Here is a 15,739-nt window from a genome sequence, read left to right on the forward strand (position 1 = left end):
GTGCAAGTTGTTTTTAAATAGACTGACTTATCCACAGTAGCTGAGAGAGCCAAGAACACTCACATACATCACAATTGTCAGCCGCAAACAAACTGATCGAATGTGGTTGGTAGTATCAGCCATCACTTTGTGGAAACGATTCATCATGGAGAACAGAAAACAGTTTGTATTTACACAGAGAAATATTTATTTTCACAACCCAGGATTTGACTACAATGTCATATTAAGGTAAACTACCTTAGATTTCCTTAGTTAGTTCACCTGAAGATGACTTTGTAGTCAAATCCTTGGTTGTGAAAATAAATATTTCTCTGTGTAAATACAAACTGTTTACTGTTCTCCATGATCAAACGTGCTCGATATACAAGAGCTAAAATTAGCTGGTCATGTGATAGATAGCGATAAATAGGAAAAATGTCTAAGAGATACATTGTGAGTAGTACGTTTATTTCCCATTGTGGGTATTACTGGGTTCAAGGAGCCAATTTTCCTGATTTCCCGGCCAACTTTTCTCAGGATTCAGGAACAAGAAAGCAAAAAAAAATTCCCGAGAACAGGCGGGAAGGAATTCCTGCCCGGAAACCTTAACCTCCCAGCAAAGTCCAGGACCAAATGATGACTTCTTCCAAACATTATTTAAAGAACTAATACCAAACTTCTGAAATACTTCCAAAACGAAGAGGAAGTAACACTACCACACTCATTTTATGAGGCCAGCATTACCCTGATACCAAAACCTGACAAGGACACTTATTATAGACCATTATCCCTGATGAACATAGATACAGTAATCCTCAACATCACATTATCCAACTGAATTCAACTTTACATTAGAAGAATTAGATACCATGATCATTTGGGATTTATTCCAGGGATGCACAATGGTTCAACACCTACAAATCAATGTGATTAGGGTTTCTAGGTGGATTCCAGCCCATTCTTCAGGAATTTTTTTTTTGCTTTTCCATTCCCAAATCCCAAGAAAAGTTGGTCGGGAAATCGGGAAAATTGGCTCCTTGAACCCAGGTGGTTGGTAATATCGGCTGTCACTTTGTCTAAACGATTCATTGTAGAGAACAGAAAGCAGTTTATATCTCGGGATTCGGGAACGGGAAAGCAAAGAAAATTCCTGAGAATGGGCGGGAATTCCCGCCTGGAAACCCGAAGTGTGATATATCACATTAACAAAATGAAAGACAAAAATCATACAGTCATCTCGATAGATAGAGAAAAAAGCATTTGGCGAACTTCAACATCACCATAGTGTATGTACTGGAAGTCCTAACTAGAGCAGTTCGGCAAGAAAAGTAAATAAAAGGCATCCAAATAGGAAAGGAAGATATAAAATTATCCCTTTATAGATAACATGACATTATATGTAGAAAATCCTAAAAACTCCACAAAAGCTATTAGAACTAGTATATGCATTCAGTAAATTTGTAAGATACAAAATTAATACACAGAAATCAGTTGTGTTTCTGTTTAACTAACAATGAGCTATCAGAAACAGAATTTAAGGAAAAATTCCATTTACAACTGCATCAGAAAGAATAAAATACTTAGGAATAAATTTAAGGAGGTGAAAGATCTGTACACTGAAAACTATAAGAAGTTGATGAAAGAAATTGAAGAAGACAAATAAATGGAAAGGTATTCCATGTTCGTGGATTGGAAGAATTAAGATTGTTAAAATGTCCATACTATCAAAAGCAATATACAGATTCAGTCCAATCCCTATCAAAATTCCAGTGGCATTTTTCATAGAAGAAGGAAAAAGCAATCCTAAAATTCATATGAAATTATAAAAGACCCTGACTAGCCAAAGTAGTCTTGAGCAAGAACAAAGCTGGAGGCATCAGACTTCCTGATTCCAAACTGTATTACAATGTTCTAGTACTCAAGCAGTATGGTATTGACATAAAAACAGATACGTAGTTCAGTGGAACAGAATAGAGAGCCCAGAAATAAACCTGTGCTTGTGTGGTCAACTATATTTGATAAGGGAGCCAAGAATCAAGAATACTCAGGAAAGGACAGTTTCTCCAATAAATGGTGTTGGGAAAACTGAATAGCCACATATAAAACAATGAAACAGGACACTTATTTGACACCATACATAAAAATCAACTCAAAATGAATTAAAGACTTGAATGTAGGACGTGAAACCATAACGTTTGTAGAAGATATATGGGATGAGCATCTTGACATTGGTTTTGGCCATGGCTTTTTAAATTTTACAAGAGGGACTACATCAAACTGTAAAAAGCTCCTGCACAGCAAAGGGAAAACCATCAACAAAATGCAAAGTCAACCTGTGGAATGGAAGACAATATTTATAAATTATATACTTGATAAATTGTTAATGTCCAAAATATGTAAAGAACTCACACAACCGGAAAAAAAAAACAAAAAAAAACACACACACACACACAAAAGCTTAATTTAAAAAAAGTGAGCTAAGGACCTGAATAGACATTTTCCCAAAAAAGACATACCAGTTGCCCGAGCACATGAAAAATGTGCTCAATATCACTAATCAGGAAAATACAAATCCAAACCACAATGAGATATTAATCACCTCAAACCTGTTATGATGTGTGTTATCAAAAAGGCAAAAGATAAATCAAACAAGAACTTTCATAATGAGATATCACCTCATATCTATTAAGAGTGGCTGTTATTCAAAAAGACAATAGCAAATGCTGACAAGGATGTAGAGAAAAGGGAACCCTTGTACATTCTTGGTAGGAATGAAAACTGGTACAGCCACTGTGGAAAACAACATGGAGGTTCCTCAAGAAATTAAGAATAGAACTACTGTGTGATCCAGCGATCACATCTCTGGGTGTATATCCAAAGTAAATGAAGCCATTATCTTAAAGAGATAGATGTATGTCCATGTTCACTGCAGCATTATTCACAGTAGCCAAGATATGGGAACATCCTAAGTGTTCGTTAATGGATGAATGGAGTAAGAAAATGGTAAAAATATGTATGTATGTATGTATGTATGTATGTATGTATGTATGTATGATTGAATTATTATTTAGCCCTGAGAAAGAAGGAAATCCTCCATTTTGCAGCAGTGTGGGTGAACCTGGGGGGCATTACAAGTACTGCATGGTGTTTGTTCCTGATAGTATGTGGAATCTTTAAAAAGGGGCAGGAGAGTCAAAATCATAGAAACAGAGTAGAAAAAGTGGTTGCCAGGTGCTGCAGTTGGGGGAGTGGGGAGAAGAAGTTGATAAAAGGGTGCGAACTTTGAGTTATAAGATGAATAAGATCTGAGGATCTAATGTATAGCATCGTGACTATAGATGATACCACTGTATTTTGGTCAGAAAATAGAATCTGAATATTGTCTCCCCCCACAAAAAAGGTAAGTGATACTGTAATTAACTTGAAGGAGGGGACTCCTTTCACCGTGTATACATACATCAAACCATCACATTGTACACTTTAAATATCTTATACTTTTATTTGTCAGTTATGTCTCAATAAAAAAATTAAAAGCCACACACTATTTCTTTTTTTTATTTTCTATTTAGTTTTTGAATATTTTAATGTGATGAGCAAATTAACACATGGCATAGTGACTAGCACATTATAGCCACTTATTAATACTCTCAAAGTCCTTATTGAGATTTGGTTTATTGTAAACTGAAGCTTAGTCCTGCTCACTCAAGGGCATGTGGCATTTTATTTTGTTTTTAGTTTGTATGAAATCACCCAAGAACTACTGCTGCTTTATCAGTAACATGGGTTCACCCACACATAGGAAGAAGAGTGGTTCTTAATCCCTGAAAAAAACAAACAAAAAAACACCTTGGAATTTAAAAGACATTATCCTAGAAAAATGTATACACAAATGTTTTACTTAAGATTTCAAAAGGTTTATAGGCCTAAGTTCAGGGCCTCTGGTACTATACATCACTGAAATGTACCCTAACTTAAACATGCTGCTTTTTAAAATTTAGAACAGACCCTTAATTTTAAAATGCTCTGTAGCAGTAGTTAAATTTCTAAAATTTATTAAAGAATGTAAAGGCTAGAATTTTAAAAGACTTACACTAAAATAAATCAATCTCTCTTAGAGAAAATATCCATGTGCTATCTGAAGAAAAACAAAGGATAATGCTGTTAGAACGAGTAAGTAATTTTTTTTCTTCAAGTACAATGTTTAATATGATCAAGGGATGCAATTAAATATGCTGAAAAATACTCTATTTGTGTTTATAAATTAGATCATTTTTTGTGGTTACTATTTTGAGAAGTGGCCAAACAGTTGGCACTATTATTTCAGACCTCTTATTTGTCATATCTTCCCAATAAGTGAAGTCTTTATCAGAGAAAAAGATTAGTGGTCTTTAAAAAATAAATATGTGGAATAAGGGTTTCATTCAGTAATAGCTGAGAATTCATTAAAATGTAAGTATGAATTTTACGTGTTTCAAAAACAGCATTAAATACTAGAATTGGGCAAAAGTGGAATATGTGAATAATGAAAAAATTTTTTTATAGAGATTAATTGAAATGAGTGGGAAAAAAATCGGCAGTAATGGATTTCCTTCCACTTATACTATTAGATAATATGTAATACTGATTAAAATTTAACATATCTTTGTTCATAGACCACTTCTAATTCCATAAGCTTATAAGATTTTCAGCATTTTTTCTTTTTGCTTTTTACAAGCTTAATTGTCTGATAAGAATCTAGTCAAAATGGTTCAACTTTGTGTGCTAGCATGCATTTTTTTATGTTCACCCACCTTTGAATCAACTGGAGTATATGCTGTTACAGCTCTAAGAGGAGCTTAGAGCAGACTTACTGGCAGAGTCTTTTGAGATAGAGCTCAGATACTAACTGCATATTTACAAGATCTACAAGTGATAAGATTCTAATGTATATTAAACTTTGAGAACCCTTGGCTTAGGTAAATGTACTAAAATTTTTCTAATTATCTTTTAAGCCAGTAAATAAGTAAAGCAGTTGGAAAGGATCCATGGAAAAGAATGTCCCCATTAACCTTTCATACTAGAACCGAGCATTAATCTGAAGATTAATAAAATTTTGACAGTCATTACGTTAAATTTGAGTAGGTACAAAGATAAACCACGGGTCTCTTTTTCTGCCCTACAGACATTGCAGTTGAAAGAAGAAGAAAACAAGCGGTTAAATCAAAGACTGGTAAGTTTTTTCTTTCCCAATTGACCTTAACATTTAAAAATGTTTTACATTGTATTTCATTATAAAGATCTACTATCAAAAGGATGTATGGTTTGATTAATTTATTTTTAGTTTTAGTTGAGCCATTTTGGTCATTGAATGCTAGTGATTCTTAGAGTGATGACGTCAGGTCAGAGTTACCCTCTGTGACTGGACCTGACCAAGTGGACTGTCTACCTGATACAATTTTAAAAGCAGTGAGCAAAATCAAGACTGCGTTTTCTGATTAATAATCTATAATCTCTTAGGGCTTCATAATTACGTGTGTAACATCAAGTTAGGATTCTTCATTAAGTCAGTAAATAAGTTAGAGCTACTCTTTATTACCCTTTGAAGACTAGCATGTTTGCTCAAGTGTGAATAATTAATACATTATATCCTTTTACGAGTCTTTTTTTTTTTTTTTTTTTTAACTGAAGGTGTTTGAACCTGACACCTTTCATGAGGCACCTTGTATGGTCTGCTGAATTACCTTGCTTGGCTTTACTCTAACCTGTGAATATAACCAAGTATTTGAACAGTCATTTTTACATTCAACCTTATGTATTTTAATAATTAGTTCATTTTTCAAATTCTATTAATTTCAGTTTACAAGGTGATAGGAACAGTTTAAGGCCTGTCCTGTAGGGAAACATCTGCTTTCTTTTGTATGCCTTTCTTAATGTGAACAGCAAAAATTAACATATTAATTTTATAGTGATTTAATTGTCAGTCCTTAATTTATTTCCAAAATAATCTTAAGGTATTTGATATTTCTGTAAGTAGAACAAACTGTTTTTCAAAAAGTCTTAGAAGAGTTGCCTATCGCAGACATCACTGAACATTGTGTGTCATGCAGTATCCCCAATAGAATATAAGTTCTGTTTGGCAAGGGTTTTAGTCAGTTTTATTCACTACTGTATTCCTAGCACCTAGAATAAATAGTAAATGGTACACTACCCAGTAAATGCTTGGGAAATTTTTATGAATGAAAGAATTTTCCCTTTAGATCCAGAGTACCCCACTCCTACCCAGAGAGGTGTGTCAATGGAAATCATACTTTCATATCGATTTATAACTGTATTTACATAGTGTTTTCTCAAATCTAAACCCTCATTTATAATCAATTTATGAAAACTTAAGCTTTTTAAAAAATCTTAAAATTATATATGTTCTGAAAAATGGGTGGTGGAACTTGTCTTCACTGGCAGCATATACCCAGTTGGATGATTTTGATAGTTGTTATACACTTTTAGGCCTTTCTATTCATTAGTTGTTCTTTTCTTTCTCTTTTATTTTTAAACTAGCTGAAACCACTGCATTGTTCTAGATAGTGTTCAGAGGGAAATGGAAGAAATTCTGAACATCAAAATTAGACTTAATAAACAGAGAAATCCATGTATCTTTTGTTGATTTGTATGACTAAGGCCTTGGGCCCACTCCATTCAGGAAGTATAAGTGTGCTTTCGCTAATTTAGTACTTGCTCAGCATAGTGAGTTGATTTGTTTGTGTTTCTTTGTTTAATTAAAGTTTATTGGGGTGACAATTGTTAGCAGTTACATAGATTTCAGGTGTACTTTTCTGCAATACATCATCTATATATCACATTATGTGTTCACCACCTAGAGTCAGTTCTCTTTCCATTACTCTGTATTTGATTCCCTTTACCCTCATCTACCACCCCCTCCCCCATTACCTGCTGGTAACCACTAAACTTGTGTCTGTGTCTATGAGTTTTTGTTTCTTCATTTGTCTTGTTCTTTTGTTGTTTTCAGTTTTATATACCACATATCAGTGAAATCATATGGTTCTCAACTTTTTCTGTCTGACTTATTTCACTCAGCATTATCATCTCAAGATCCATCCATGTTGTTGCAAATGGTACTATTTCATCTTTTCTTAGGGCCGAATAGTATTCCATTGTGTATATATACCGCAATTTCTTGATCCATTCATCTATCGAAGGACACTTCGGTTGTTTCCATGTCTTGGCCACTGTAAATAAAGCTGCAGTGAACATTGGAGCACATATGTCTTTATGGATAAATGTTTTCAGATTTTTTGAATAGATACCCAGGAGAGGGAAAACTAAGGCTTTGTAGGTGAGAGAGGAGGGATTTTATCAACTTACAAAACTTGATTCTCCCACCCTCATTTCAACCAAGGTAATAGTGTATGTTTGTTTTTCCTGGTTAGATGTCAGGCTTTTGAATAAGGTTTTTCTAAAGAGTTTTTTTGGCTTATTCTTTTGCCAAAAGGCAAGATTTGAAATCAATGTTAGAATTTTCAAACTCGTCTCAAAGAGGTCAATCTCTTTACCTGTGATATTTTTAAGATTAAATATGTAATTGTAAATAAAATATGATTCTATATTCAGTTTTTAATCTAGCCAAATTTGATTTAGAATATAACATAAAGTTAAAATGTAGGTAAATTTGTTGGCTGAAAGTAATTGTTGAAGGAAAGGAATTACATTATGAACCATATAAGTTTGGACTCTTAAAAGCTGGGACACAGATGTGAATATGTGTAACACTGAAATAAATTTTTGCAGTAAGGACCTATTAAATACATATACTGCTTTAATTATATAAGCTTTATGAACTGTTCATTTATTTTTAGATGTCTCAGAGTATGTCTTCCGTATCCTCAAGGCATTCTGAAAAGATAGCTATTAGAGAGTAAGTATTTCATTTATATTTTGTGTTTTTTTCCTGTGAAAAAACTTACTGAACTGAATAATATTGAATTGTTAAAAGTATTTCAGTGGCTATAATCCTTCAGGTATAGGTTTACTGAGCTGAATGTTTTGTACTCATTGGCAGTGAAAAAATTTTATTGAAAAGCAAGATTTTTTGAAAATTATTTCTGGTAACATTAGGATTACATTGGAAGTCATTCCTATTACAGCTTTAATTATCTTTTACACGTAAGTATTCCCAAACTAGTTTACTTTTCAGTTGGTGCCACCTCCTTTAAATTCCACTTGTTGCCTTAGTCTTTTTTCATTTTAGATTGTAGAGTATTGATTTTTTCAGTTGCAATATTTTCTCACTTTTTTCAGACTTTATTTCATTGATTTGCTAAAAATTAGTAATACACTATTAAATTGATGGAATAATTTAATAGATAATCTTCATGGACCAAATTACCCCATAGTAATATATTGGTTTTGGTGTTTGCTATTTGAAAGGAGGGACTCTGGAATAATAAAGAAAAGCATTTGTTAGTAGCTCATGAATACTGGCCAGTCTCCTATACCTACTTGTCAGTACTGATACAAAAATCAGTGAACTAAATATTTTTAAAAGACTATTTATTTTATCTATAATAGGTTTGTCGACCAAATTTTTTGGTTGTCAAATATTGCTGGTTGCTTTAGCTTCTCATTAGAATTTTACCTTTTCTCAGTGATTTGAAAGGGTGGTATCTGTCTTTACCTACCAGCTTAAGTCAAATCAAGTCAGTTTATGGTCTTTCAAATATTAGAGAGAGATGTGCTTAAAACAACAAAATCAAAAAACGTCTCATAGAGGCTCTATCTACCTTTTTAAAAGGTATTTAGCTTCTGGTGTTCAGCCAAAGTAGTGCCTACCACATCTTGTTAGGTAGGCAGTAGATATTTGTGGGGTAAACAATTAATGAATAAAAGTCTGTTATCATAAAAAGCTTCGCCAGTGATTTTGATAATTTATCAGGTAAAGAACCTACTAAATGAAATTATATTGACCACTAAGGAATCCAAGATTAACTTTCAAGGCCTATTGATATTCTGAACATTTCTGAAAAAGACTCTGGAGAGACAGACACCACTTAAAGCATGTAGGCTGTACCACTTCTTTCTTCCTTACTCCCTTCTTACTAAATTCCCTTTGACTTCTTTAAACCTAATTAAGGACATGAACATAGCTCATGTTTTTTTTTCAAACTGGAGAGCCCTATAATTGGAGACAGGAGAAATAGAATATAATAATTTCCTTGTCACTGTGATTATAAATACGCTTGCTCCCTCAGAATTTATGTTTTTTGCAAAATGAAAGGTTAAGATGAATATCTTCTTCCTATGATTAGATGAATTATACTACACTTGATCTTAACCAAAAGGCTGAGAAGCTTTTTGATTAGATGATTAGATGAATTATAGTGGGTGTTTTTTCTCCCCTTATCGAAGCATTTTTTTGTTCTTTTAAACAGTAGATAGTATTAGAAATATTATTTATAAAAACTTTCTCTGACAGTCATTGGTATCATGCTTTGAACATCTATGTATGACCAGCATTCTCATTAAGAGCTGGGTAGAGTAAAAAAATATAAATACATATATATGTATATATATATATACATATATATGTATATATATGTATATATATACACACACATATATATGTGCATGTGTGTGTATGTATATATATATATATATACATATACACACGTATATCTTGTAAATGTGAAAATTAATATTGCATTGATATTTCAATATAGTTGAACATGCAGAATGTATTCTTAAAGTTTTCAGGGAAGGGTGATAGTAACTTTTTAGGGCAATAAAATAACATTCCTTTATTCAGTTTTCAGGTGGGAGATTTGGTACTTATCATCCTAGATGAACGCCACGACAATTATGTATTATTTACTGTTAGTCCAACCTTATATTTTCTGCATTCAGAGTCTCTGCCTGCCCTGGATCTCAAACCAGGTGAGGGTGGTAAGTGTCATATCCATAACTAAAATAACAAACCTGGAGTGGACAGAATATATTAAAGATTTTTCTCCCCTGTTATCTAATTGTATCAGAATTAAAGCACTAAGAGGGAACTCTATTTAATCTCTTTTTTTTGTTTTTTATAAAATTTGCATTATCCAGATTATTTTCCTGGATTCTATTGACAATCCAAAACCAGAGTATAGCTAATGTGATTGGTCAAATATCTCACACCCTAGCAATAGCAGAATTAAATTTTCACAGTTTTCGTATATATACAAACTATTTAAGCTTACATGCTCATTTGTTTATAAAGGCATTACCCTTTTTTGGCAAAAAAAAAAAAATTCTTTTAAGTTGCAAAATGTCTTTTCTCGCTTATCCCGTGTTTCTACCTTGTTTTTCATTAATTTGTCAATACTTCATTTTTTTAAAAAAAAGGCAATAAGCAAAATTACAATGTCTATTATTTATTACTTTTTAAAAATACCTACCACGCTTAAATAATTTGCAGTTTTACTGACTGCTTTATTAATTATGAGATGCAACTATGGCCCAGTGATTCATGGGTCTGATGTACTGTTTTCTCCAATCAGGTGTAAATCATCTAAAGTAATTTCTAAACTACTTAATAGTCTAACCTAAAATCAGGTTCAAAATAAATATCTCTTTGCTACCACAAGCTGTTTACCTCCCTTTCCCATGTATCTCTTTTCCTTCCTCAAAACAGAAGATGAAGGAGAGGGGGTTATTTTTTCAGTGACCTGCTTGCTATTACTGTACTGACCATTGTTAATATTAAGAAGTAATTTTCTTTGTCGGCCCAATGTAGTTGCCAAGCCATTTAGGGAGGGAACAGTAGGAGATATCTGTCTATCTGTGTATCTATCTGTCTATTATCTATCGCTATATCTATCTCTATATCTCTATATCTGTCTGTCTATCTATCTATCTATCTATCTATCTATCTATCTATCTATCTACTTTTCTCCCTGTGACATTGATTCTCTTTTAATGATGTATGGTACTTGTCTTCAGGTCCAGCTCCTTCTATTCCTTGTTCTATGACAGGCTTTTGTTTGACTTATAGAAACCATTCTCTGTGTTTCTGTATGGCTATCTGCTGCTTGGCAGCTTTCCTCCTCATTCCTATTCCTATTCTCTCATTTGTTTGTTTGCTTTCTCTTCTCCTAGACTCAAAAAATACAGAATTTCAGATGAAATTGTGTTAGGACATAGTTTTCACATTTCGCGGTAGTTCTTCCTGTGGTTTTAACTAACTGTTTCTCGATATATGCTGAGCAGTGGGCCATGATTTCTTTTTACCTTAAAAACCCATGGGGAAAAAATGTTCACTGTTTGGAAGGAAAGTTTTGCAGTATTGGGTTCATGGAACAATGGTGAAATAATCGTCCAGTGAACAGGAGCCTCACATGGGCTTGGGTTATCTTCTCATCTTCATCCTCAGCTGGAACCAGAGTGAGATCATATACTTAGGTGAAAGTGTGCATATAAAGATGTAAACAACATTAGAACAAAAAAGTGATAGGACAAAAGATCCCCCGCCCCTTCCCTTTTTTTCCTATTACTGTTCTATTTTTTTTTAATTACTTTTGATCTTTAAAGAATTGAAAAAGACCAGAATTGATACCCTGGGATACTTCACCTAAATAGGATTATTTAAAAAAACAAGAATATTTGTCCATTTAGATTGCTGTTCCATTTAGAATGATAACCTGACCTGGTCAAATATTAATTCCTGAACTAAGCCAGTGTCATGTGATCACTCCATCATAGCTGTTGGTGGTGAATTATATACAATGTCCATAGATACGTACATTTTTCATATGATAAGGAAAAATGAGAAGATAATCTTACAACTTACTGGTTTTATACCTTGAAAACATTGAACTTGATACATTTTTCTGTCAGCAGTGCCAATGCAGTTTTCTTGTGGGTTTTTGTTTATTTGTTTAAACTTTTTATTTGAAATGATTTGTAAATTTTACCAGAAAGTTGCATAATAAGTACAGTACCAAAAAAACACACCATATACCTTTGCCCAGGTTCGCCTCTTGTTGACGTTTGCCCCGTTTGCATTATCTCTACATGTGTATGTCTTTTAGTTTTAGATGATTCTTTTCAGAAATTATGACTTGTCTAAAATTCTATATTACTCTTCAGAGTACTTTCAATATCCTCTGGTCCAGGGACTTTTTTATCTTTCTATCACGTGACAATATCTATGTTTATTTCTGATGGTTTGTTCAGGATATCTTTCATTTATGTCTTGCCAAATTGTGTTTATGGATTAAAAATCAATTCTGGCTTCTGAGGAATCTCAAAGGCTTTAGCCTAAACATATAATTTATTGGCTGAATACTTTTGAAATCAACTTTTTTATGACAACTTTTCTCTGATGAATTTAAAGAGAATGAGTCTTTACCTCTTCTAGAATTTGCTTCTGAACTCTTATTTATTGTGTACCAACTTTGTTCACAGTGCCGTGCCAAGCACTGTGGAGTACAGATGTGAGAAAGATGCATGTAGTTCCTGCCCATGAGCACTGGTGTTACAACCATTGCCCCTCAAAAAGCAGTGCTTTGCTTGAACCTAGAAAATAAATTTTTTTCTACATAACTTTGCTTTCAGAAATGGAAAAGGTCATCTTTGTTAGCACTTTTGGTAGGTGGCAGTGTTGAGCTGATTTAGAATACCTAGATTTATTTGTTCACGATTTGTACTTAGATTATTTGTATTTCTTGAATTTTGTTAGTTCTGTGATTTGACTTACCATCTATATTTAAGGAGTAAATAAAGCCAAAATTACTGATTGAAAAGTAAAATGAATTCAGCTTTGTTTTGTAAATTGTCACACACTTTTATGATTTCAGCAGTTTTAAAAGTCTTACACAGTCTTTCACCCTTGAGAATTTCATTAATCGGTCTTGATTCTGGAAGTTACATTTTCATGAGTAGTTATAACTGTACTTTCAAAAAGAAACTAACAATTTGATTCAATAGCTTCAGGTGCATCTAGAAGACCCTGGGTACTTGGAAAAGTAATGGAAAAGGAATACTGTCAAGCCAAAAAGGTAAAAGCTACATCAGATGATATAAACCTAGGAATTATACTGCTTTATATAGAAATCTTCAAAGTGCTCTCTTTGGCCTTTTTGCTCACTTGAGTTAGACTTTGATGAGCGAGTTTAATGAGTGTGAGTTTGAACCCACAATTTTATAAGTATTTATATTATTTATCTTTAGATGGTAGGGGTAAATTTCCAAGAATTCATTGACCTATACAGGAAAATTACTATAGGTGTCCTATGACTGTTGGTATTTGTCTTTTCATGTGCAAGAAAAGAACACACCTTTCCTGGTGATTAAAAGTGAATCTATTTATAGGTAGAGATGATGTTTTCATATTTTCATTAGGCTGCCCCCATTGAAGAAAGATAATGTAAAATATTTGATGCCTAATATTGCACCTGACTGTAATGTCAGCAATGCCAGTGCAATAGAATTAGTGAAATCTAGTGAACATTTTTTAGCTCAATGCAATACCAGGCTCTTCTGCTCCAAAACACTAATAAAATGTAAACCATGTAGTATTGAAGTTTCTTTGATACTTAAATTAATGACATATGGCTCACTTTGTACTATATTCTTTGTACTATATTCTTCCATCAATATTAGGGGCTCAGTGTATTCTTACCTGGTGAGGGGTAGATCTTGTATAGTTTGATAAAAACACCCCCTACCCCCATACTCTAACATTGAGTAGTGTGATAGGATGGTACCTATATAATTTGGTTTAATCCTTTAAGTGATTCCCTTTTTTCTTCCCTTCTTAGGCACAAAACAGATTTAAAGTTCCTTTGGGGACAAAGTTTTACAGAGTGAAAGCTGTGTCGTGGAATAAGAAAGTATAACTCATGAGAGAAATTAATAACGTTCTGTGACATTTTTCTGATTTGTCCTACAGTGCTCATTCATCACTCCAGAAACAGCAGGTCATCCTTTTATACAAAAGTCAGCATGACAATGTACTTCATTGGTGTACATCGTATGCTTTTTAACTGGCTACATTTTAGGAACAATAAATTCATCAAAACCCTTGGCTGAATTAAAATGGTTTTGTTTTTGTTTTGTTTTTAACCCAAGTAACTCTAGAAATGCGGACCAAACGAGTTCATTTTCTCAAAGGGCATACCTTGTGCGTTGTGGCTTATGATTAGCCATATTAATTAATTGCCTGTTACATATACATTAGCTTGAACTTAGATATTAAATGTTAGTTATTACCAGCATTTGTCCTTTTGTGAAATCAATATCAAAAAACTTGCACTCTTTAACACATTCTTTATAAAATGTATAAATTCTTCAAAACTATTTAAAGAGGAGTGTTGCATGCAGATAATCATAATTTTGAGTTTGCCTCTGTAGGTTACTAAAGCAAATTGTTTCATTTATTTTTTTAAATGCCCTTTGATGTTTCAAAACAAAAAGGAATTCAACTTGATTGCCTCATTTTAAGATCAGCCATAATTAGCAATTTTCAAAAGCACTTTCAACAGATGGGTTGTCTGGGTTCTAAAGGGAAGAGTCTCTGCTATTGACAGTTTCAAATACAGCACTGAAATCTTCCCAACGTCTTTATTATTCTGTTTAGAATAATCATATTGATGAAATCATAATTTGTGGTTCCGTTTCAGAAAAAAACATATTCATTGTAAATTAACCATTTAGAGGTCATTTAATAACAAAATATTGTATTGTAAAAGACATGTAGAATTTTAAAACAATAAAGATTTGAACCTGTAAATGTGTGTGCCTTTTAAAGAAGGATACTTTCTTAATATATTTAAGTGATTGCTGGGATGTGGGAAAACCTTGTTCTGTATTATATCAAAAGAAACATGTTTATTACAAAAAATGTTCTTTAATTATATACTATGTAGCAGTAAAACTGTTACTTAGAATAGAATTGTGTAAACTAGATCTTTAGACAAATTGCCATGGTGCAAAGGTATTTAAATAAGTTAGTTAAGTTGGATGAGACGTGTTTCAGGTTTATTGTTAGAGAACAATAATAAAATGATTTTTTTTCAGAAAAATATTTAATTTCTTCATAAAAATAAGTTGAATATTTTTTTAAATATGTGTATCTAGTAGTACAGAAAATGGAATAAACACCATAGTGTATAGAAAACTGAATTTGACAACATATTAATGAATAAATGAATGAACTTCACATGTTTCTATTTAATCCTTCCATGACATCTTAATACAAAGAATACCAAAGCAATAAATTACTTTATATACAGAATGATTTCATTAAGCAGATTTGGTTGGGTCTAAATGAATCAGCCAGGTGGGCTGTTTTTACTTAATTGGTGCCCTTCAAATTTATTATGTCGTTTGTGCTGTGAAATTGTATTGGACTGACACATGACATCAAATCCATTGTCTCATTAATGTTACTTTTTAATGCTGGATTTTGTTGCTTATAGTTTTTCTTATATCCGTCCTGTCAATGTTCACATACAGTTTTATAAAGCAAAAAGAAAATGCAATTTTCTTTGTTAAAAAGAGGAGGGAAAATGAAACCTGGAAATCAGAACTCATCAATTGAGTTGTTACCTCTGGTCAGTGTCACAGGCTTTGGCATCAGAATATCTGAGTTCCAGTTCTAGATCTAACTTTAACTTTGGGCAAGTTGCATAAACTCTGAACTCGTTTTCTCATCTATAAAATGGTGTAATAATAGTACCAACCCACAGAGTTTTGAAGATTAATTGATGTGTAAAGATATCTGTACAAGGCC

The 15,739-nt window shown here is 32.8% G+C and overlaps 1 protein-coding gene across 3 annotated transcripts in view; it reads left to right on the plus strand.

The window, feature by feature from the left end:
- Positions 1–14,737, plus strand: part of RB1CC1 (RB1 inducible coiled-coil 1) — a 95,646-nt gene extending 80,909 nt beyond the window's left edge. For 2 of the 3 annotated variants that reach the window (XM_033126914.1, XM_033126916.1), the window contains 6 exons: positions 4,095–4,149; positions 5,141–5,188; positions 7,830–7,888; positions 9,776–9,912; positions 12,934–13,004; positions 13,767–14,737. In XM_033126914.1, the coding sequence (XP_032982805.1) occupies positions 4,095–4,149; positions 5,141–5,188; positions 7,830–7,888; positions 9,776–9,912; positions 12,934–13,004; positions 13,767–13,844 (448 nt within the window). In that variant the 3' untranslated portion in view covers positions 13,845–14,737. The remainder of the gene's footprint in view (positions 1–4,094; positions 4,150–5,140; positions 5,189–7,829; positions 7,889–9,775; positions 9,913–12,933; positions 13,005–13,766) is intronic. The other variant, XM_033126915.1, reaches the window with a different exon arrangement.
- The last annotated feature ends 1,002 nt before the right edge of the window (positions 14,738–15,739 follow it).

This window comes from Rhinolophus ferrumequinum, chromosome 14 (assembly GCF_004115265.2).
Source record: "Rhinolophus ferrumequinum isolate MPI-CBG mRhiFer1 chromosome 14, mRhiFer1_v1.p, whole genome shotgun sequence".
NCBI lineage: Eukaryota > Metazoa > Chordata > Mammalia > Chiroptera > Rhinolophidae > Rhinolophus > Rhinolophus ferrumequinum.